This window comes from Manis javanica, chromosome 3 (genome assembly GCF_040802235.1).
Source record: "Manis javanica isolate MJ-LG chromosome 3, MJ_LKY, whole genome shotgun sequence".
Lineage (NCBI taxonomy): Eukaryota > Metazoa > Chordata > Mammalia > Pholidota > Manidae > Manis > Manis javanica.
This window is the reverse complement of record NC_133158.1, coordinates 7,523,573-7,548,143: the sequence shown is the minus strand read 5'-3', so window position 1 is coordinate 7,548,143 and position 24,571 is coordinate 7,523,573. Positions and strand designations below refer to the sequence as shown.

General features: G+C 50.4%; 2 protein-coding genes across 18 annotated transcripts in view; one reads left to right on the top strand and one right to left on the bottom strand.

The window, feature by feature from the left end:
* Positions 1-24,571, bottom strand: part of KCTD6 (potassium channel tetramerization domain containing 6) — a 201,523-nt gene that overhangs the window by 165,910 nt on the left and 11,042 nt on the right. For all 7 annotated transcript variants that reach the window (XR_012128906.1, XR_012128904.1, XR_012128907.1 and 4 more), the window contains one exon: positions 22,557-22,695. The gene's annotated coding sequence lies outside the window, so the exon portion shown is untranslated. The remainder of the gene's footprint in view (positions 1-22,556; positions 22,696-24,571) is intronic.
* On the top strand, positions 36-24,324 carry ACOX2 (acyl-CoA oxidase 2). Of its 11 annotated transcripts, none has more exons than XR_012128902.1 (17): positions 36-172; positions 1,815-2,031; positions 2,452-2,614; positions 2,829-2,980; positions 3,393-3,500; positions 5,414-5,533; positions 5,841-5,956; positions 6,636-6,808; positions 8,154-8,316; positions 9,400-9,590; positions 11,144-11,323; positions 12,638-12,827; positions 16,327-16,544; positions 19,728-19,860; positions 19,945-20,076; positions 20,328-20,576; positions 22,895-24,324. XR_012128902.1 is itself a non-coding variant. In XM_017656776.3 (15 exons), the coding sequence occupies exons 2-15, from the start codon at positions 1,872-1,874 to the stop codon at positions 22,955-22,957; spliced, it is 2,046 nt and encodes a 681-aa protein (XP_017512265.3). In that variant the 5' UTR covers positions 36-172; positions 1,815-1,871; the 3' UTR covers positions 22,958-24,324. The 11 variants fall into 11 exon arrangements, 8 of the variants coding, with proteins under 8 accessions (XP_017512265.3, XP_036875071.2, XP_036875074.1 ...); XR_012128901.1 differs by having other exon boundaries at positions 19,945-20,240; XR_012128900.1 differs by having other exon boundaries at positions 19,945-20,576.

The following is a 24,571-nucleotide window of genomic DNA, read 5'->3' as shown; positions in this document are numbered from 1 at the left end:
AACAAACAGCATCACCTCGGCGCAGCGGAGTGCTGAAAGCTTGCCAGGGAGCGCTTTGTTGCCTATGCTCCAGCCTCTCTAGGGGAGGAGGAAGGGGCTGGGCCACCAGCAGAGGGCCTAGGTCTGCCGCTGGAGATTCCAGGCAGGCCCAGAGCACAGACGCAGGACAGAGGTGAGTCGGGCAAGCTGGGGGCAGGAGAGCGGGGGTAAGGGAGACCCCTGAGGTCAAGACCACCCTTCCCACCGCTCCTAATGACTCAGCACTGCTGTCTTACATTCAACACCTATTTACTGGATACTATCTGCGGGCCGGGCCCTGTGCTGTTCCAGCTACAGGACATATGAAAAAGACCCTGCCCTTGCAGAGTTTACCTGGTAATGGAGGGGACAGAAATAGCCATGGGGGGTGGGGACGGGCAGAAGAGAGGAGACAGGCTGGGTGGCCTTGCAGGGATCCAGGAGGCACATGATGGGGGCTCCCTGAATGCGCCAGGCCCCATGTCAGCACCCCCACGGCCCTGCCACCCACTTAGGTTTAGACGCCTGCGTATGAATCCCATTGGCTTCATATGGCTGTGTGACCTCACAGCATCCTGTCCTCTCTGTAAAATGGTAATAATAAAAATAGCATGTCTGTAGGGTTGTGGTGAGAAGAAAGGGGATCCAGACAGTGGTAGCAACAGTTTCCAGCATGCCTCCTCCTGCTAGGCTCTGGGGCCCACGAGCAAGCAGACAGGAAACACTCCGCATTGCCCACTCTGATCACCCACTGGGGACACCAAGGGGTGCTCAGTCCCCTAGAGGGGGCTGCTACCAGGAAGGCCTCTTAGAGAATGGGTCTCTGGAGGCTGGGGCTCACGAGGAGCACAGGGCAAACAGTGGGGGCAAAGGGGAGGAGGAGAGTGAGGAGGCTTGGGTGGGGTCAGCTGACCCAGGCAGGGGGCCAAAGGGGTGGCAGGTGGTTGGAATGGCAGGGAGTATGAGCTCCACGCCACAAACAGTGGGCACCAAGGAGCAAATGCCAGGCAGGGAAGGGAACCAACGTGACTGACGTTTGAGAGCCCACCCGGCAGCCAGGAGGACAAACAGAAGCAGTGAGGCCCGGTGAGAGATGATGGTGGCCTGGGTGGGGACCATGGGGATGAGCAAATGGATCTGAGAGACTCAAGAAATAGAGTAGACGGTACCCGGTGGTTGCCTTGTTGTAGGGGAACAGGCGCTCCTAACAGGCTGCATGTGTGCTGCAAAGGATGCAGGGTCCACCCTGACTGTGGAGGACACACAGGGGCTCCAGGGGCAACACTTCATAGGCAAGGAACAAGCTCCCTGCCCTCAGTTCTACAAAATCCCTCAAGCTCACAAAAACGGCCTGAATGAGCCCAGGACTTAGGGGACCAGATGAATGGGACCACAGGACCCCAACAAGCCCCCTGGTGGGGCTGTGGCATGCACAGACCCCATCCAACTCTTGGCCACCTTCACCTGTGTATGTAGAAGCCAAACACTTTACCTCTTTAAGATTACCTTTCTTCATGCATGACTTTCGTTGGCTTGTAAGATTTCCCCAGACAATGCTTAGAACTCAAACTGCAGTGGGCAGAACACAAGCTGTGTAATCACACCTTGTGCAAATCTTAGCTAACATGCACTGAACCACCATTTTACTGAGCAGTTGCTACATGCCTAGACAATGCCTGGCACACAGCCAGCACATGCCCACAGGGAGGAGTGTGGGGGTGGAGTGGCACTCAAATACTCAGGGCAGTTGCTTTCCTTCACCCAGCAGCCCCTGGCTGACACTCAGCCCTGGGCAGTTCCTTCTGTGTACAGGTTCTTAGCACTGCCCAGACACCAGGCAGATCCAGGCTGAGATGGGCAGCCCAGTGCACCGAGTGTCGTTGGGGGATACCTGGAGCAGGCAAATGCACCCCGACATAGAGAGCGAGAGGTACATTCAGTCCTTTGATGTGGAACAGCTCACGAACATCCTTGATAGAGGTGCCCAGAACACTGCCCTCCGGAGGAAAGTCGGTAAGAGGAAGCTGGGAAATGGAGTACCTGTTTAGTGCCCTGTGCTTTTCTTGGAAGAAGAGTCCTTGACTAGCAGCCCCACCTCCAAATAACAAACTTTGCTCTCAAAATTCCACTGTTAGAGATTCATGCCTTTGGACTGTAAAGGCATCTTTAACATGTCAATATTCCCTGAGCCCATCTGAGGGACAGAAGAGTCCAGGCAATGAAAGACCTGGATGCTGGTCCTCTTCTGCTACTGCATCACTTTGTGACCTTGAGCAAGTCACTTTCCCACACTGGGCCTCAATCATCACATCTGTAAAATGACAGTAACATCTGACTTCCTTTCCATGTACATGAGGCAAGCAGATGGGAAGATTTGAAGGTGCCAGGAACCTCACCCTGCTGTCTAAGCCCTCTGTTCTCTGTCCCTGGCAGAAAGCATCATCTACAGCAACCCGGAGTTTAGCCCAAAGGATAATTATTTCATGACCCAGAATGAACATTACGAGGCCGCTGTCCGGAAGACATTCCACATCCAGATGATAGCGCAGCGCCTGGGCTGGGCAAAAGACAGTCTTGAATTACGTTATGCTTACAGGTGCTCACTCCCAAGGCAACCCCCCCAGAGAGAAGTTCACCTGGGATTATCCAGAAACCTCTAGCCCTATGAGCTATATTCCCCCAAACAGGCAATACTTTTCCTGGGAAACCAGAATGCCATATGGCTCTCCCCTACTGCATCCTATCAGGCCGATGGTACCTAGGCCCCTGTTGCCAATGGGCTGCTCAATCCCCACGTCTCTCTCCCACAGAGCCCTTTCTGGAGTCCTGGCCTTCAATTTACACCGAGTCTTCCTGATAGCGCTCAGGAGCCTGGGATCAGAGGAGCAGATTGACAGATGGGTCCCGCTCTGCAACAACTTCCAGATCATCACAACGTACGCCCAGACGGAACTGGGACACGGTGAGCCAGGGCTGCTGCGTGCAGTACACAGGCCGTGCGCTCCCCAGTCCCAGAGGCCCCATTCACACGGCAGCAGCCAGACTGTATATTTCATATGAAAACGTTCCTGCAGGTGGCAGTCAAGGGTCTTGAGGAGCAGCTACCTTTCTCTAATTTACATGAACATACTGTAAGAGCTAGTGGGGAATACGGGCTCCTTCTAGAAATGTCAGTATCCCTTTGTCATAGGCTGGCCACATGTCCCCTGCGCAGATCGGGGTGAAAGGAGAGAAATGCCTATGGGTGAACTTTGGGAGCCGCCCCGACTGCATTCCAAGCTGGTGCCTGAGAGGCCCAGGTCGGCCTCGTCTCTAGATGCTGCTCCCTAGGTGAGATTCTTGCCCAATGTCTAACTCCCCTCCTTGATTCCAAGGGACGTATCTTCAGGGCCTGGAGACTGAAGCCACCTACGACGCAGCCACCCAGGAGTTTGTGGTACACAGCCCCACAATGACTGCCACCAAATGGTGGCCTGGGGACCGTGAGTATCCATCCACCCCCCACCCCCATCCGCCCCAGGGAGAATGAAGCCAGAGAGAAGAGCACTATCAGAGCTCAGACTGATTCCCTGTTTAGGCTGGTGACCCTGGGCAGGTCAGTTCATGTCTCTGAGCTTCATGTTCTTAGTCTGTAAAATAGGGACATGGAGAATTTCATCAGTGAGTGGCTGGGAGGCCCCCACGGGAACTTTGAAGTAGCTGAGGAAGCCAGCCTAACTTTGGGGGTGTGGGGAAACAAGGCTCTTACACACACACACACACACTGTCTCCCTCCTCCTACACACCCTGGGCCCAGTCCCAGGCACTCCCCATAAAACCCTAGGTCCTCTTATCTCCCAAGCTAATGATTAAGCTCGCCGCGGGCCAGAACACAGGGTCCCTACAATCACAGTTGGTGAGAAACAACATCCCTCACTGCTCCAGAGCCACCGGCGCCTCCCGCTGTGGCCACCAGGTGGCGACCGCACTGCGCTTCCCGAGGCACTCTTCCCCCCGTTTGAGAATATACCTCTGAGGCCACGACCGTGGCACTTTGGGACTCATTCAGTGAACATTTATATGGAAAAGAAATACAACAAATGTACGGAGTCCAGTGAAAGCAGGAAGAGAGAGAAAGAGGTGAGAGAAAAGACACAGGAACGCAAGAACCCAGAGAGCAGAGAGCGAAGAGGGGAGAATAGGAAGGCCAGCTGTCAAAACCACAACCGTGTAGAGGAGAGAAACCAGCTTCTGAAATCAGGCTTAAATCCCAGCTCTGGCCCTCCAGGCCAGTGACCTCGACTGTGTCACGCCTCCCTGAGCCTGTTTCCTTACCTGGAAAACAGGACTCATCATACCTGCCCTGCAAGAACTGGAAAAGCAACAGCACAGGGTCTGGCACCACCTGGACTTTGATCAGCGGTAATTACCTGCATTCATTATTAGGTTGATGGCAGAGTGATTAACAGGTTTTTGAGAACAGAAAAAATAAAGGCTTGCTGCCTTCACGGTGCCTTCTGCAAGTCCCTGCAAGGGTGAGGGCGGCTCCCCTCCCTGTGTTCAGTGACCTTTTGAGGCCCCCAAAGAGCCCATCAGCCGTGATGGGGGCAGCGAAGTCCACGTCTCCTTGTGATTCGGAACCTGCCGTGGATTCTGGCAGACATACCCCAGCAGTTCTGTCTCCTTCATTCCAAAGGAAATGACTCAAGGGCACACACTTCAGCCAGAAGATCACAGTAGAACCAAATTTTTATAGATCCCAAGCTTTCCCAGATTGTTCCATTTGAGCTGTTTTCATTAAAATCTATAACCTTTGTCAAGACTTGCCTTTGGAAGAGAGAGGCCCCGGGGGCATGGAAGGCTTTGGTCCCCTCAAGATCTCCATCAGCCTCCTTGAGCCTCCCCACTCCTACCCAGGGTGGTTGCACAAACCTGACATTTAGACGGACTCCCTGCACCTCCAGCCACCAGGTGGCTGCCCATAAATCCCTCCAACCCAATGCATTCTAGAGCCAGACACATTAAAGCTCTTTGGGTGGTTCCAGGCATTTCCAGGGATGCGTCAGACCGTGTAAGTCAAGGGTTGTCCTTGATAAGCAACTCTGCTGCCCTGGACACCACCTGCCCCACTGCTTGTCCCCACCAAACCAATCCAGTCCCCCCGCTGCTGCACATACAGCCTTGCACCCTGTCCCTGTGTGGTTCCCTGGAAATACCTTTCCCCTGCAGTGCACCCTCCCTAACCCACTCCCCTGAGGCCAATTGGACAAATCCCCAGCCCAGCCTCACGGAGCGCCCTGCCCTGCTGTTTGGTATCACAGCGGGCACGGGCGCACATCCAGGTTCCTGGTGGGAGGTGGCCTGTTCTGCTCCGTGCACCAGGATCATGCTAGGCCTCTCATCTCTCTGCCCTCAGTGGGACGGTCCGCCACCCACGCCCTGGTCCTGGCCCAGCTGATCTGCTCAGGAGCCCAGAGGGGCATGCATGCCTTTATCGTGCCCATCAGGAGCCTCCAGGACCATACCCCACTGCCGGGTAAGCCTAGGCTGCTCCCTCCGGGGCCCTGACGGGAAGAGGCCCCGCCAGACCTCACTCTCCTGAGACCCCAGAGGCCCATGGGAGAAGCTGGGACATGTCTCGCTTGGGCAGAGAGGTGTCCAGCTGGGTAGACTGGGTGCTTACCAACTGGGTGGAAACTTGATCAAGATTCAGCACCTGTCTGACCTCAGCTTGGTCCCCTGCAGAACAGGTGTAATAACCCATGTCACAGGTCACTGAGACTCAGATGGGCTCAACAGTAAGCACTCAACTGACACATGTTCCCATGCCCATCTCCTTCTAGGAATTACTGTTGGAGACATCGGGCCCAAGATGGATTTTGACCACACGGACAATGGCTTCCTGCGACTAGACCACGTGCGGATCCCCAGGGAGAACATGCTGAGTCGTTTTGCACAGGTGGGGGTCCTGGGGAGGATGCACGCCTGCACTGCCAGCAGGGGGCACCGTGGCTCACCAGAGACTGCTGCTAGCTCTGGGTCCTCCTCCATGGCGCTGAGCTCGGGGTACCACCCTCCTCAGAGAGGCTCTGGTGTTGCCCAGACCTGGGTCAAAACCCCAGCTTAGGACTATATGATCCTGGGCAAGTCATGTGATCTCCCTGAGCCTCAGAGTTCTCCTGGGTAAATCTCCCTCATGGGGTGGCAGAGCAATCATGGGGTGGGACGGCGAGGCTCTGAGGAGAAGGGGAGTGGGCTGGGGTGACGGGCACACCGACCTACAGTGCGTCCAGACATGCCCACTCTTGGAGCAGACAGGCCGAGCGATGCAGAGAGCTCTGGCGGGTCCCCATCTGCCAGGTATTACCCCTGGCTGAGGACTATGGGGAGGTCCACGGTGTCCCAGGACAGGAGATGTGAGCCAAGCTGATGGGCTACCCAGCAACAAGCATAGATATGTTTCAGTTTTAGCATCCAGCACGGCCCATCCCATGCGTTCTGGCTAACGGCTGGCAGTGCATACTTCAGGGGGAGCAGTCGGGGCCCAGGTGCCCGTGGGGCATGGAGGCCCACAGTTCTGGGTATGGGGCAGGCGGGGAGCCTTGGCTCACACCCAGTGCCTGTCCCTGGTCCCCCAGGTCCTGCCAGATGGCACCTACATCAAGCTTGGGACAGCACAGAGCAACTACCTCTCCATGGTGGTGTTACGGGTGGAGCTGCTGCTGGGCGAGATCATCCCCCTGCTGCAGAAGGCCTGCGTCATCGCCACCCGCTACTCGGTGGTCCGCCGCCAGTCCCGGCTCCGGCCCAGGCAAGGGGTGGCTGGAGGCTGACCTCCACAGGGATGGTCTCTGCTGGACCCAGCCCATCTGGTGCTATTGGGGTGGGGGTGGGGCGGTCTTTCTCTGGATCCCTCTAATCTTGGCTGATGGGATGACCCACTGACCCGACCTGGGTCTGCCAGTGTCTGGTCCCTTCGGGCTTGGTGTGAGCGTGTGTCTTTGCCCTGTGCCACCAGGCCTCTCACGGTCAGAGGCCAGCGGGGTCCTGACGGAGCTTGTGGTGCTGAGGCTTCCCCCTGGCAGTTCTGGTCCTGCTAAATGACCCTGGGCCACTCCCTGCCCTCTCTGGACTTCAGTTTTCACACATGTGAAGAGTGAATCATCAGGCCAGAACTGGAGAGCACCCAGTGCACCAGTCTGGTGTGGTTTCCTGCTAAGGGCTCAAGGATCTGGGAGCCTAAGTGACTGAGGGTCGGACACCACCCCTCAGCTGAGCCCCTGCCGGCCGGGGGAGCTTAGGCTAGCTGCCCCACCTCTTGGTCCCTCAGCCCCTCATCTACAAAACGGGCCTGACAGGCATCTTTGCGGGTGGCGTGGAGGGTGAAATGCAGTCAAGCACGCCAGGCCCCCACTCTGGCACACCTAGGCACCCTCAGCCAACCTGGGCTTCAGAGTCCCAGGCTACAGGACCTTGCCGGGAGGACAGGGACGCTGGGAAGGTGCTACCCAGGATGTCCTGTCTGGAGCCGTTTTCTGGGTTGCCGTTGTGTCCCAAGGATGGTTACAATACATGTGTCCAGGCGCGGAGCTACTGACCCCAGGATTCTCCCCATCAGCCATGGCGGCTTCTCACATTCACACTTTCTTTTCATCCACAAGCAGTTACCACATGCCCCTACAAGGAAGACACAGTCCCTACCTTGGGATTCCACCAGACCCAAGTTCACAGCCTGAGAGTTACTGATTAGGCCCAACATATTTCCCAGCACACGGCAGGTGCGTCTGGACAAAGGTCAAGGTTTAAATCATCCAGGTTTGATTTGAATCACAGGCCACAACCCATTACCCCAAGTCCTTGAGACCAGATGTTCTTGGGATTCAGCAGTTTCCAGCTTTGGGGAGGATAATCTAGTGCACACGCTGGACTTTTGTAAGCCTCCCTGACAGGGGCAGCACCCATAAGCAAACAGACCAATATTTCTGGTGACTGTCATATTAGAGGAATTTCAAAATCGTCACTAGCCACATGTCAATTCAGGTCAAGTTTTGCAATGCGTCCTAAAACACTGTCCATTTTTAAGGCTTTTATGGCAGTGGAGCTGCGGGAAGGTGGCTGTGGCATGGAGTAGTCTTCTCAACTTTTCTTCCCCTCAGCGACCCAGAGACGAAAATCCTGGACTACCAGACCCAGCAGCAGAAACTCCTCCCGCAGCTGGCCACGGTCTACGCATTCCACTTCCTGGCGGGCAGCCTCATGGAGTTCTTCCAGAGCTCCTACAGTGCCATCCTGCACAAAGACTTCAGCCTCCTGCCCGAGGTGCCTGTTGTCCGCAGGGGCCAGGGACTGGGAGGGCAGCTGCAATGGTTCCACCACTGGGAAATGGCGCCGGTCCCCCTCAGGGGCTCCTTCAGCCTCCCCATCCCCAGCCTTACAGTATCTCAGGGTAAACTACACCCCCACATATAATCCCACCCACATCTGGCCCCCAGAAAGCTCCAAAAACGTTAGCAGAGATAATCGCACACAGTGTACAGAACATAGGCACACAATCCCTGGTGTGCATTTGAAACCCAAAAAGCTCTGAAAACTGAGGACCTTTAGCACTCATTCGGTGGCACGGTTTGACTTGCACCAATCTGATCTACCCCACTGAGTGTGAATACATTTTGCAGCAGAAGCATTAATATGTTTGATCATTACAGCTGGCCTAGACTCTTCTAGGGGTGTTAGATACCTATCTTAAATGCCCTGCTTTATCTTTCTAAAATTCAGAAAGTATTCTGGGTCCCTAAGGGTCTCAGATAAAGGACTGTAGACTTACAGATACACTAAGCTTTTTAAGCTTTAGTGTGTCCAGGCCCTGTGCTTTACAAGCATTGCTTCATTAATCCAGCTAAACAGCAGGCACCGTTTATATACTCATTTTACAGATGAGGAAAGTAAAGCTCAGAGAGGCTAAGGGTCATGACCTTCCTCCAGGACTTAAAAGTCTAAAGGGCAGATAAGGGCTTTCCAGAAACCAGGTCAGTTGCCTGGCAGACCCCCTACAACCCAGAGCAGTGGGTTAACGGTGGACCTCCATCCTCATAGGCCAGCTCTCCAAAGCCTCCGCTTGCCAGCAAAATCCACAGCTCCAGGATGGTGGGGAGCCTGACCCAGGAGGCCTCCTCTTCCCAGGACCCTGGACACACAAGCCTGGACAGTTTTCCTTTGTTCTTATTGCCCCTACAGCTACATTGCCTCATTGTATGACCTTGGGCAAGTCACATAACCTGTCTTTCGCAGCTTTCTCCTCCTCAGTGTGAGCTGAGGACACACAGTAGGTGCTCCATGAGCGGTAAGCAGGGCTGTTACTGGAGGGCCCCTTTGCACCATGTGACTCTCCTCCTGTTCTTGCAGCTTCACGCACTGAGCTCAGGTGTGAAGGCCATGGTGTCCGACCTCTGCACCCAGGGGGCTGAGGTTTGCCGCAGGGCCTGCGGTGGACACGGCTACTCGAAGCTGAGTGGCCTGCCGTCACTGGTCAACAAAGTGACTGCTTCCTGCACCTATGAGGGTGAGAACACCGTGCTCTACCTACAGATGGCCAGGTAAGGCCCAGGATGGCGCAGGCCACTGCCGGCCCCTGGGGGCCTCAGGAAGCTTCTGCTTAGATTGAAACCCTGTCTGATGCCTACAGAGGGGCAAACCTGGGGAGGTACCATATGGAGATCGTCCAACTCCACAACGTGTCTGCCATCCAGCCGCTTCTCCCCAGCTTCACGGCAGCTTGCAGCCACGCCTCCTCCCGCCTTAGCCGGACCACAGCGTCTATCTCCTCACTCCACCCTGCCCGCTTCCGTCCTTTCTCCACGGGCACCAGAGGGATCTTTTCAAAGCCTAGAGAAGATCACATCTTTCTCCTGCTTAATATTCTTCAGTGGCTTCCCACTGCTCGGGTGAAAATGCCCCACTCCCCGTGGCCCCGGCCCCCGCCCCAACCCGCTCTCACAACCCCCGCTCCTGCTCATCCTGCAGCCACAGACCCCTTTTCCCCTCCACGGGCCTCCACACACACTTCCCCCCCCCCCGATGCTCTCGGCCGCCCATTCACTGTTGCATGGCTGGCTCCTTCTCATCCTCAGGGTGCCAGCTAAAATGACACCTCCTCAGGTGCCCTCCCTGACCACCCCACCTCATCCTGTTTCCCTGGGAGCAGTTGCCACCGCCTGAAAGTGTCTCCTGTGGCCAGTGCCCCCTGCTGCCCCGAGGGCAGGGAGTCCTCCTGCCCTGCCACCTGGGTGGGCAGGAGGCAGTTCCCTTTCACTTCCTGCCTGGGGTCTGGAGGCTGACAACACTTTGTACATTCATCTAGGCTCAAGGGACTAGAAAGGGCACATACTTCCCCATGCAGGGAGAAAGGGCTTACCAGTAAATACGACGTAACAGTCCTTCAAAAATTCTTTCATGTGTAACATACATTGGGGTTTCTTTTCAAATTACAAAAAGAATACGACACCAAGGAGCAGACACTCTGCACCCTGCACTGTGCTGAGCCCCTGACAAACACTATCTCATTCGGCTTTCCAAACCCCTAACGGTGGGGGTTATCATCCCCATCTAGAGGTGGAGGGACTGTGCTGAGGGCAGTGGAGTGACTTCTACCACGTCACACAGGCCTCAGTGGGAGCTGCCTCAAGTCCAGTGCTGTCTGCACCCAGAGCTCATGACCGTGGATCACCATGAGAGGCTAGAGGTCACCTGTGATCCTCCTATCCCGAGTGTCAGCATTCTTGCATCCACCCCTCTTTTAGCTAAGAAAATCTAATTTCCACACTCACTGTACAATTCACCATAAATCCCCAAATCACAAGATCCTCACCAACAGAAAAGATTCTGTTTGCTCAGATAGCCAAAGGGTCTCTGTTCAGGAGCAGAGAGGGTCTGCCCAACTCCACAGCCCCAGCCCCGTTCCAGGGCGGTTGCACTCCCGGAGGGCCTCCTGGCAGGCTGGGTGGGGGCTGGCAGTGAGAGCGACCATCATGAGGAACCAGGGCAGGAGCCCAGCTGGCCCTGGTTCTCCCAGGGAGCCTGAGAGTACAGGGCCCTAGTAGAGAGGTGTGAGACTCCCCCTTCCTCTCACCTGCCTCCACCCCAACCCCAGGTTTCTGGTGAAGAGCTACCTGCAGGCTCAGGCCACCCCAGGTTCCACATCGCAGAGGTCCCTCCCTCAGTCTGTCGCATACCTCAGCGCACCTGACCTGGCCAGGTGCCCAGCCCAGAAGGCAGCCGACTTCCTCCACCCAGAGCTCTACACTACTGCCTGGACACACGTGGCAGCCAGGTGAGCCAGAGCTGGGAAATCAGCCACCCCACCGAAAGGCAGGCTTCTCCCGCACTAGGGCCTTCAGGGTTGGGTGGATAAGCATTCAGACATACTCTCCCCAAAACCACCCCCTTCTCCAACCTCCCAGTCCTCCCAGCTCCTGACACCAGGAGCAGAGAGGAGGGGAGGTCACACCAATCAGCAGTAGACCACATGCAGTAGGCTGGCTCCAGGGAATACTAACAAGACCAAGTACTCATCCATTTTGTCATTCAACAAATATTGTCAGGCACCTACTATGTGTCAGAAATGTCCAAATAGGCTGGAAATAAAAGGAGGTCCTAGCCAAACACAGAAAAGATGGAGATATTTAACTACCTAAAAAGCAAACCTTCTGAATCCCTCCCCAACTAAAACACATAAACAACCTGAGCAGAATCTTTTCAGCATTTAAGAGGTCTTATATCCCAACGTGTGGTCCCAGGGATGGCTAATAGTTACTGCGAGATCACAAGCAACTTGGGACATTCATTTATTTACTACTCAAATATTAAGTGCCTAGAATATGCCAGGCACCGTTCTAGGCACTGGGGATCAATCAGTAAACCAGTCTGATAAAAAGCCCAGGCCTCACAGCTAACATTTTAGTTAGGGGAGGTGAGGTATACAAAATAAGGCTGCTCAGGATAATAAAAATACTATTATAGTGCTTCTTGCTTGAAACTCAGTGTGACTGAGTTTCAATAGATCTGCTTACCTATTCCCTGACAAGCAAAATAAATATTGCTTAATAAAATTTGCTTTGCATACAAATTCCAAGAGTCATGAGTAGATGGGTGGGGATAAAAAATAAAAGAATAAAGGTTAAGTAAATGGTAAATGACAATTTATGGTTTAGAGGACAAGGGCTGGTTTTCCTTTCCTTTTTTTTTTTTTTTAAGGCCCCTTAGGCAGAACTTGGCACAGGCTGGTGACCAACAGGCCTCACTAGCCTTTAGAGAAAAACCATTCTCTTTGCTTACCACAGGTAATCAGTCAACAGAATGGCCCAGAAACCTGGTTTGAGGATGGAGTCTGCCTTAAAAATTGGAGGCTGAACCTGGCTTCAGGCCTGCAGGCCTACAGCTAGGAGGTTAGGAGGTTAAGGGAGGCTCCACTCCTTACTAGCTGTGTAACCCTGAACTACTTAGTCAACCTTTCTGGGATTCAGTTTTCCCCCATTACAAACTGGAAATGCCTGCTCTTAATGGTTAAAGACATAATGTGCATCAAGCATTTAGCTTTGCAACACCAGTACACTGTCATTAACTAGGAGTTATTTCTACTTCTGAGGGACCCTAGGCAGCCTGGGACCAACCTCCATCAGTCTCTTTCCCACTCAGTCAAGAAGCTGGACCTCTTTCCCTCGTCCTTCAGGCTCATAAAGAACTCAGTGCATCATTTGCAGACTCTGATGCAGTCCGGGGCCGACAGGCACGAGGCATGGAACCAGACCACCATCATTCACCTCCAGGCTGCTAAGGTGAGCCACCCGCCAGCTGACGCTGAAAGGCACCCGCTGTGTTTTGCCAGCAGGTTACCCTGATGCGAAAATCTGAGCTCTGCCCGTTATTCCCCAGCCCTGCTCAGCAGCTGCCCTCATCTCACTTCCAAAGCTTTAGTCCAGGGTATTTTAATTAAAGGACTTAACTCCAAAGCAATCTTGCTGGCACCTCATAGGGAAAAACGTAATGAGGCAGTGTTATTGGATTTGCTTCAGGTTGTTCACAGATTTCCTCCCAGACAGAAAAGCAGGTCAAGTCTCCCCTTAGCCCCACAGGCAATCCTTGGGTGTCTGATTCAATTTCCACTAGGTTTTCTGTGTGTGCATAATTCACCATCAGTAGGCAAATATTTGAGCACCCACTCAGCACCACACACCAGGCTGGGTACTAGAGGCTCAATCGAGGAAGCACTGTGGCGGGGGATACAGGCTGCCACGGGTCCCAGAGCAGGCGCACCTCTGTCCTCCTTGAAGCCGGGAAGTCTTCTGAGAAGTGGCAGGTAGGCCAAGACTTCAAGGATGAGCTGAAATCAGGCAAGCAAAGGGTAGAATCGGTGGCTTGGAACAAGTTTTCCCAGCAAAGGGAACAGCAGGTGCAAAAGGAGAGGCACGAAAAGGCATGGGGCTTGGGAGGCCATGAAAATCCTCCCAAGGAGGAAGCCTGAAACAAGGCAGGAAGGAAGGCAGTGGGGAAGGAAAGCCAGGCAAGGCCTAGGACCTTCTGCACCACTGAGAGAGGTCTGGGTTTGGTTTTCATTGCAAAGAGAAGACCTGGCAGTTTGTATCATGGGAATGAAGTGATCAGAGTTTCATTCTATAAGGATCATGCAGGCTGCAGGGGCAGGAGTGGACTGGAGGCCAGAGGTCAGTTAGGAGCAGGCAGCACTCCGGGTGAGGGCCAAGGGTGGTCCTGACCATGAACTTGGCAGAGGGCATGGAAAGAAGTGGGTAAGATGCAGAGATTAAGGCAGTAGAAGAAAGGCAAAGCTTCAGAGAATAATGGGGTGGGAAAGAGGTAACAGTGACTCCCAAACTCTAGCTTAGGCAGCTGGGGTTCTGGCCCTACCTAAAGCTGAAAAATTAAGGTGACCCTTCAACCCTCAGGCATCAGGCCCAGAAAATGGCAGCCTTAGAACAGGACAGCTGGAAGGAGGGCTTTGCAGCAGCCCTGGCAGGGCAGGCCTGTCGGCCAGCTGGGCAGGAGCGCCACCTGGCGGCCCACCCCCTCCATCACATTGGCCGGTCGGGTATTCACTCTGCTGCCCTCCGTTCTGCCCAGTCCACTGCAGGGACACTCCCTGCTGTGCTAAAGGCCCTACCAACACAGAGGGGAAAGCAGAGGCTGTGCTCTCACCAGCCATCAGAAAGGGAACCACAGCCGCCCACTAGCCATCCGTTTGCCAAACCTATGCCCTGCCTTCAAATGGACCAGATACTGCTTGCCAAGGTTATCTCATTTAATACACACAATGCTGGGAGGCGGCCTTAGCTTCTCCGCCTGTAAAACAAAGGAGGGTGGCAGCGCCCTCCCTTCTCTGACCCTATAATCTTGGACCCTGTCCGGGAAAGGCGTCAGTCCCTTCGACCCTGGGAGCAGACGCTGGTATCCAGTATAATCCAGCCTCAGAGTCTGGTGGCTTTGGCATTGCAGGGTAGCAGCTAAGAGTACAGACCCTTAACAGGGGGGCAGATGCCCTGGTTTTGGATGCCCTTCACTACCACTTACCAACCATGTGACCTTAGCAAGGAACCTAATCTCTCTGCCTCAGTCTTCTCATCTGCAAAATGGGGCTAATAATAGTACCTACCTTGTAGAACTAGTATGAAGATTAAATGAATTAATACATGTAAAACTTAGAGGTACCTAGCATATAAACACTACACTCCACCCCCAAATTAGGCAGGTGAAAAGATTTAAACAAACACACACAAACAGTAAATAAAGTCCACAGTGTTCAGAACATGGTGCGAAGGCCACCTTCCCTCCCTGGACCGCACCCAGCTTTCCCAAGCCAAGGCCCGGGCCCTCAGGCAGCAAAGCATCACCCGCACTCCCCAACCCACGACCTTGAGAATTTAAGGATGTGGCCCTCAGTTAGGACAGGGAAGCAGGTCCCAGGGGAAAAGAAGTGAGGGTCTCCAGTTTTGCCAAACAGGGTCCAGTTTGAGCACAAGGGTGTCTGGCCTGGCAGGGGCAGGAGAGCCCATCTGCTCTCCTCCGTGAGGCACGGGGGCGTTGTCAGCCCCCAGGCGAGGCCTCCCTGGAAGAGGCACAGACTTCACAAGTGAGAAACTCGTCAGACTGCTGGCCTATTGAAGAGTTTGGCGGCTCCCTGACCTCCCCCCAGCCCCCAGCTGTGTCACTCACAGCCTGCGCTGACCTGAGTCCCAGGTACGCAGCCACCCTGCCTTCCACGGTTCGCCGTCACCACCTTCCTGCACCCCGGTGGTGCAGCCTCCTGCAAGTACAGCCCTCTGCCCACGACATTCCCCAGGCCTGGAACGACCTTACCCCCACTCCTTGTCCCCCTGGGTAAACTCTGAACACTCAACACAACACTAGGCCTTATTTAGTTAGTACCAGCACTACGGGCATTACAGGGGCGCTATCCTGAAATCTGCATTTCTGTTCAAATGACCCCAGGTAATCTGTATGCACGTAAAAATTTGAGAAGACCTGATTTATACGATCTCCTTTCCTCTCTCCTCCCCATGGAAGTCATAAATAATATGAAAATAAAGGTAAAGATAAATAAAAGAAAGTAAAGATAAAACTAAAGTGCCTTTGTCTTGGGGAAAGGCAGAATATTCCAGAAATCATTCTGAACCAGGCCTTGGAGAAGCAGGGTCCCAGAAGCCTCCTCGGGGTCAGGCGTGAATCCTCTGGTTGCTGGGTGGTGGGAGGAAGTTGCTCCCGGGGCTGGCAGAGGGCGCGCTCACCAGGCTGAGGGCAGGAGTCCCTTACCAACCAGCACCGGAGCATCACTGCACCCAAAGCTGGGCTGTTACACGTGGGCTCAGTAACAGGCTGCTCACAAGGAGTTTACGCAGCAGCTGGTACTAAGTCTGTGTACCTCCTGAACCCCTACTTTCTCACCCACGGTGCACATACACACCCCACTGCCACCGCTGATAGCCAGCTATTCCCTCGGGGAAAGCGCTGCTCTGCCCCCAGGCCAGCGGCCAGCGCTCCTGCCCCTTCCGCTCTACCTTCACACCTACTTCAAGCTGCCTCGGGCACAACGAGGATGCTAGTGGCCAGGTTCCAGAGCGCGCCAGCCCCCAACGTGCACACACACACCCACGCCTGCGCAGAGGCTCCGTCACACCCTCGGTGAGCCAGGAGGGCAGGGGGCCGCTGGTCACCCTGCTGGGAAGCACAGGCCCGCGGCACACCTGGCCCAGCCATCCTGCCAGGCTCCCGGAATGACCTCTCCGGTCAGGGACCAGAGGCTAACGCGCCCTGGTGTCCTCGTAGGCACACTGCTACTACATGGCTGTGAAGAGCTTCACAGAAGCGCTGGGGGAGCTGGAAAGTGAGCCGGCAGTTCATCGGGCACTCAAGCGCCTCTGCGATCTCTTCGCTCTGCACGGCATCCTGACCACCGCGGGCGACTTTCTCCACGATGGCTTCCTGTCTGGCGCCCAAGTAGATGCGGCGAGAACAGCCTACCTGGACCTGCTCCCCCTCATCCGGTGAGTGGACAGCTCTCAAACCACAGGCATGTTCAGGGAATAACCTAGGCTCTTTGCTCACTTAGAACTCCAAAACCTTGCCAACCGGGTTTTTTGACAGACAGTAACAGCAACAGCCCCCAAGAGGTCTACGGCCTCGCAGCACTACACCATTACAGCATTACGGCCTGATGAAAGCGAAACCGGAAAATAATTAGAAATTAAAATGCATAACAATAAGTTATCCAGCTACCTCAGTTGACCTCTTTAGCACTGTCAAGGAGACAGGACTAGTGTCCACAGGATATGAATAAAAATGAGGCACACTACATAGTAATACTATGTATTAATAGCAGTACTAATGAGTCTTAATCATTGTTCCTATTGAAGGAACACATGTGTGCCAGGCACTATGCCACAGCTTTTACATACATCATCTCATTTAATCCTTATAGGTTTACCCTACATCACACAATCGCCAGAGGAAGCGCCAGCTACAGTCTGGGACCCCAAAGTACCTGCTCTTAAGTTGTGTATTAAAGTTAAGGTTGTGCTATTGCTTATTTCAGATATTTCCTGGTCTCTGTTGAATGTGCTTAGACAAACTCTTACTGAGTTGACTGAACTACTGTAATCCTCCTGCAGCTTCTATGAGTTAAACCCTGTAACTCGTGGACTGATTTGTAAAACAATAATACGAAGAGTTTCTAAACGAAGCATAATGCAGTGCAGTTTAGGGCCATGACACACTAATGCAATCCTTTCATCCTGTTAAGTTTATATATAATCTAAATGATCACTTAAAGAACATTATCAAAAACAAAGGGTAATGGAGGAAACAGAAATTAAAACAATACAGATAAGTCAGCATTATCCGCAGGATGAGAAATGGGCTAACTTGAGAACACAACCTTTCTGAACAAATATGATGCCTGTGTATGGGGCCTGGGGGGTCTGGGGTGTGGGGCGTGCCATGTGTGAGTGTCCTTTCCCTTAGAACCACCAATGGTTCATATCATCTACAAGACTGATGAGAATTAGAAGGAAAAAGACCTGAAATTTCTTAAAAATAAGATACTCGTGACGGAGGTGAACCACCAAAAAAAAACTAGACCAAATTCTTTTCATTTTTAACTATACAATATGTTACCTTCTATTTATGTCTCCATATAGGCGCCTAAGAGTGAGTGTTTAGTAAATGTCTGTTCGATTAAATCATCAAAACTTCTCAAAAATGCATTTTATACAATTATGCTACAGGTATTAAATTTTCCCTAAAATAGAGAATCCAGCAGTGGAAACCATTAATAGTGCGAGTGAGCAAGCCCAAGTATATCTAACTTTCTGAAACGCTTGGCATTTAAAAGCACACGAACAATAATGTTCTAGTCCTGATTGGCAGAGGGAATGAAACACAAAAGATCACCTTAACTCCTCATAAGCATGGCTTTTTATCTGCAACAGCACTTCTAAAGTGCTTCCCTTGGCTCCAGAGACTACATACAGTTCCAGACAAGACAGACAGCATGGACAGACAGACAACTCGGCAAGCATCAGACCCCCAGAGCCATTTATTCACATCACGGTTCCTGCCTGAGTAACCTTCCGGCTGCTGCAGGGTAATTAGGTCTGTGACAGACTCCATGCTGCAAACAGTTCTGTGCCAGTTTCCTGCCTCGGTTTTTCAATATTGCCTTCAGATTTCCGTGATGACAAATGAAGGATGGCACGCTGTTCAGAGTCATACAAAAAAACCAGCTCTCTGTGTCACATTACTGCGATTTGAATTTTCAGTTGTTTAAGTGGTCATAAATCTCAGTTGGACGACTTCCAGGTAAAGATGCCAGACTGTACATTGTTACTTGGGTTCGCTTCTGAACTAAAACATCAGCAAATGGATTACGATTTTTTTAAAGGTATAAATCCACAAAGAGAAAGAGAACAGGAGAAGCGTGAAAATTAGAAAGTAGATGGACAAACAGTGACTCAGCAGGCCTGAGAAAACTGAACCATTAACCAGAAGTGGAAAAAGCCAAGAGCCCCAGGGACCCCCAGCACTGGGTGCCTCTGGCAACATGTGGTGGGTGGGTGGGGGTCAGACAGACAGGAGGCCTGATGCCCCAGTTCTCCCCCTTCCCTCTGCTAGTTTTCAGGCTTTCCTTTCCTGCACCCCCACAAGGGCACACAGAGGGTCTGTGGACGAGGGAACACGGGGCATAGATGAGGGTGGGGCTGCCCTGCAGAAAACGGGTGCTTGGATAAATGTTTACAAGCCAAATGCCCTTTTCCCACTGATTCCCAGAAAACTGGCAGCCAGGCCAGTGCCCTACAGATGATAACATGATCCTTCTCTGGACAATCTGACCAGCCCAAAGGAGACAGAGCTGAAGACACTGGTGCCGTGGTGCCCCAACGGTCCTCCCAGTGCATCCCACAGTGAACTCCACTTGACAAGCACACCCGGACTGCTAATCAGCTAGTTAGTGCCCCACCCTTAGCTGTGATCAGACAGTCAGGGGTCCCCGGACACCTGAGGAAAGCCCCTGACATGAAAGAGAAGAAAACTAGCAAGAACAAGGTGACCTGGAGGACACAAGAGGACCTTGAGGGAGAAGAGAACTTTCAAGAGATCAGTAATATCCTCAAGAGGGAAGAGGGCATGGTGCAACCAACAACACAAGAATGCCATTTCTTAAAAAGTAATATTCAGAGAACAAAAGAGCTCTATGAAATTAAAAGCTGATAATGGAAATGAAAAACTGAACTGAGGGCCTGGAAGATAAAGTTGCAGAAATCTCAAAACAAGCAAAAAGACAAAAAATAATAATAATAATAAGGGGAGAAAAGCTAAAAATAGTAAGATGACTGATCCTGTCCATCATCTGTAAAACAGGCTTAGAAAGAGAAGACACAGAAGACAGAAGGGGGCAAATCATTCATAAAATAAATTTGTGGGGGACGTGGGAGCTGGAGGTGAGGGACGGGGATATACGGTGACTCTCCATAACAAGCCTTAAAGAACTATTTGGCTCTCTATATTAGGCACACATAATGATCAAAATTAAAACAAAATTAAAGCGGAGTTTTGTTCGAATAGTGAATAACGATGCAACCTCCAAGTAGGTGTTACTATTCACCATCCCAGACTAATTAGCGTCATAAGAGCAGTCTACAATACTCACAAACTCTTGTGCTCTCTCACAGGAAGGATGCCATCCTGTTAACTGATGCTTTTGACTTCACCGATCAGTGTTTAAACTCAGCCCTTGGCTGTTACGATGGAAACGTCTATGAACGTCTGTTCCACTGGGCTCAGAGGTCACCAACCAACACTCAGGTAGTGGAGTAGAACCAACTGTAAACTATGTAAAAAGACGGAACACACATCCCTGTTTTCTCATTTCTAACTGGTTCCCGTTAGGTTGGCAATCACCTGGCATAGCATGTCTGTTTAAAACATTTTGGGAATACATACAAGGCACCAGGGCTGAGGACCTGACCTGGCAGGAACCCGTCTGGACTGTAATCAGTACGACACACTGCTCAGGATCTGGTAAAGAGAATTGGGAGGAAGGCCCAAGTGCTAAATCATGGCTTGACAAGTGCATCACACAGAGTGGTGCGGGGGCTTTTAAGTAACAAAAATAAGAAGATAAATCACTGTGGTGATTTAACCACCTTATTGTCAGCCTCCAACTCTGTTTTATGCTGATAAAGGTGGGTATTCAGAGGTGACAAGAAGCTGGGGTGGGGGTCCCTCTCAGACCTGCCTGCTAGAGACACCTCCTTTCTTTTCACTCTAAGGAACAAAATCCCAGAAGTAAAGAAGGCTGCACTGCCTCCAATGGCCCAGGAAAGCTGTATAAATGACAGTTATAAGGGTTATGGTGAAAAGATCCCCGACTGTCCTAGGAAAAGAACTCCCAGAACTCCATGTTAACAGAAGATGGGGAGGACTCATAAAATCCTATGAGTCTAGGGCCATGGTACCAGACTGCCTGCTATGAGCCTCACTGGGAGAAGTAAAGAGTATCAATGACTACATTCACTGGGGTAAAGAAATAAACCTCATATACTTAGAATGTTGGGAACCCATATTTAATAGCAGATTTGATATGGACGATCAAAACAGAAAGTCTGTAGATACACAACAGATTGTTTTAAGGTCTACAATTCAGGTATGTTATTCAGATGGTGAAGTTTAACTTTTTTCCTCTCGGTTCAAACTTTAGAAAAGGTGTCTTCACACCTCATCAGATTGACAACTCTCAGGCTGTCACTCACACTTAGCATGGTGTTAGATTTGCTCTTAACTTCCTGCATCCTGTGATATCTCATAGCCTAAGTTAACATGATTATCTAACGTTGTAACACAACCACTTATCACCAAGATGTCAGATAGAAGGCCAATCCATTTTGGTCATTCCCCACCTCCAGGAAGGCATCCTTTTAACTCAACCAGGAAATATATAGAACTTGCCTAAAGAAGGTAAGATACATTTACCACGTAGCACAGTTAACCTACTTCTAGCATGTTGCTTTTTCTAATGGTTAGATCTCTCTCCTTCCTAACATTTAAATCCTGGCATAAAGCTACAGCAGCCCTCCCACTCCGAGTAGCCCTGGTGGCCTCAGACAAATGTCTGCCCTTTGGTGCACCAGACAGAAAGCCGCCCTGCTCCAACACCTGGCAGGAAATGCTGACCTCGGATCTAGCTCAGACCTGTTCTACTAGCAATACAAGGGAACACACCAGTTCTCCTGATACCACGTTTAAAAGAATGTAATCTGGATCTCATATGAGGGCGGGCTTATCTGAACAAGGGCATGACTGACCCACAACATCAACAGATTGGACCAGACGTTGATGCGCTGCACCCCATCCACTTTCCTCTCTTCCCTACCTCCTGCCACTCGACTGTGACAAGGATGGAATCATCTTCTTAACACCAGGATCTATTACAGAGTAGACCCTTTGTTTTTATGGAATAAAAGAGCGTGGTTTTATGACCTACAGGATGAGGCGCAGGACACTGCTGCACACACAAAGCTGCAGACTCTTGCCATCCTAGCTTGTATCACCTTGCTAAAAAACTGACAAGGTGGCTCTTTCATGCACAGCAATTTAGGAATGTGAGATTATAAATGACCTTGGAGAACTGCTTCCAGTCAGTTAAAACGACACTCAATTGACTGCTAATATACAGCCACACCATCTTACACTTCCGGCTCCTGTGGAGACCACCAAAATTAGCCTTATAAGGTGTATTTTTCTAGCCTGCTGTAGATAATTTTGAAACTACGATTAGAGGCATTCTTTCTCATTTCCATTAACAGGAAAAGACACACTACAGGTTATTTCAAATAAATTAAAATTTAACAGCTACATTGAAGCATGCCTTGTAGACACAAAACTACAAATGAGAATATATTCACTGACATTTTCTACCAAAAGTGCTATGCTGGGTTACATGCCTTTCCTAAGATGGCCTCTCTTCTGTCTAGGGCGCTTCATCTCTAAACAGGAAGATAAGCTCTCTCTTGGTTTACTCCAGCCTTGGTGTCTGCTTTTTGGCTTTTTTCTTGATCTGGAGCCTATTTCAAGCCAGTTTCTCCAAAGTGAACTGCAATAGGCTGTTCCCTCTCCCCACGTGAGCTCATATCTAAGTGACCCCCTGCAGACACAGCAATGCAGGAACCACAGGGGATAATTTCAAAACAAGAATCGCATTCCCCCCAATTATTTTACTGTAAAATGTGTCCAAGTAGTTGCTAGATGCATTAAATGTATCTACTGATTCACTTATTCAACAAGTATCAATTGAGCATTTGCTATATGTCAGCAATTGTCCCAGGCAGTAGAGAACAAGAGGCACAGGCCCTGTCTTTAGGAGTTTACAGTTAAGCCTACACAGGCAAAAAAGTAAATACACACATAAACAGAACAGATGAGGTTACAGCTAAGGAAAGAATCAAGACATTATAGCAGACAGCAATGGGGCTGACCTACTCTGACATAGAATATTTGCTTACCTGATTCCACCTCTGGGTCCTTGCTTTGTAGTTAACGTTCAAAGAGCCTCAAAGAGTCAAGCCTCTTATTGGTATTAAATTCCAAAAGCAGATGATAAGAGGTGCTTTTAATTGGCCACCTGCATCCACAATTGAAAATCTGCATGAGAAAAGGAAGGATGCCCTTTGGGAAAAATGCTTCTCCATAAGTTCACACAAAATGAATTTTTTAAATCATTTTTAAAATGAAGTGTATTATGTAATGCTACTTTTTGAAACTAAAGACTCAAATTTAAAAGTAGAAGTCATTAATTCAGGCAGAAATATTCTCTTACCAATGCACTTCTTTCTACAAACAGGAGAACCCTGCCTATGAGAAATATATAAGACCGCTATTAGAAAGTTGGAGATCCAAGCTGTAAAATAATCAACGGCATTCAAGAGGCACCACTATGTGATAATAGTACTATGGCCAATACATCATTAAAATGTTAAAGAGAGAGAGAGAGAGAGAGAGAGAGAGAGTCATCTTCTTGAAATGGATCAAAGACCTGAATGTAAGTCATGAAACCACAAAACTCTTAGAAGAAAACATAGGCAAAACTCTCTTAAATATACACATGAGCAACTTTTTCCTGAACACATCGCCTTGGGAAAGGGAAACAAAAGCAAAAATGAACAAATGGGACCGCATCAAACTAAAAAGCTTCTGTACAGCAAAGGACACCATCAGTAGAACAAAAAGACATCCTACAGTATGGGAGAATATATTCATAAACGACATATCCAACAAGGGGTTAACATACAAAATATATAAAGAACTCACACACCTCAACACCCAAAAAGCAAATAACCCAATTAAAAAATGGGCAGAGGATCTGGACACTTCTCCAAAGAAATTCAGATGGTCAACAGGCACATGAAAAGATGCTCCACAATGTTAATCATCAGGGAAATGCAAATTGATAAATGAGATATCACCTCATACCAGTTAGGATGGCCAGCATCGACAACACTAGGAACAACAAATGCTGGTGAGGATGCAGAGAAAGGGGGGGGCCCTCCTACACTGCTGGTAGGAATGTAAATTTGCTCAACCATTGTGGAAAGCAATATGGAGAGTCCTCAAAAAACTCAAAATTGAAATACCATTTGACTCAGGAATTCCACTCCTAGGAATTTACCCAAAGAAAGCAAGATCTCAGATTCAAAAAAGCATATGCACTCCTATGTTTATCACAGCACTATTTACAATAGCCAAGATATGGAAGCAACCTAGTGACCATCAGTAGATAAATGGATAAAGATGTGGTACGTATACACAATGGAATATTATTCAGCCATAAGAAGAAAACAAATCCTACCATTAGCAACAACATGGATGGAGCTGGAGGATATTTATGTTCAGTGAATTAAGCCAGGCAGTGAAAGCCAAGTACCAAATGATTTCCCTCATTTGTGGAGTATAACAAGGCAAAACTGAAGGAACAAAACACCAGCCAACCCACAGACTCCAGAAGGGACTAGCAGTTACCAAAGGGGAGGTGTGGGGGAGGGCAGGTGGGGAGGGAGAGAGAAGGGGACTGAAGGGTATTATGATTAGTAGACATGGGGGTGTCACAAGGAAGACAGTGTAGTACAGAGAAGACAAATAGTAACTCTGTGGCATCTTACTACACTGATGGACAGTGACTGCAATGGGTTGTTGGGAGGACTTGATAATATGGATGAATGCAGTATTTTTCTTGCATATTTTCATGTGAAACCTTAATAAAAATTTAAAAAATAATTTTTAAAAAGAGTCATCTTTTCGAGACATAGTCTGAAATGAATTAAATTATCTGTGATTTACTTCAAAATAATCCATGGGAGAAAAAAGAGGAAGTGGAGAGTTGGCGTTAGTCAGTGGGTACATGGGAGTTCACATGATTCTATTTCTGAATATGTCTGAAATTTCCCTCAAAGAAAAACAGTAGTGCTATCCATTTGTAGCATCTATTTTGTTAAATACCAGGGTTTTGCTTTGAATCTAGCAA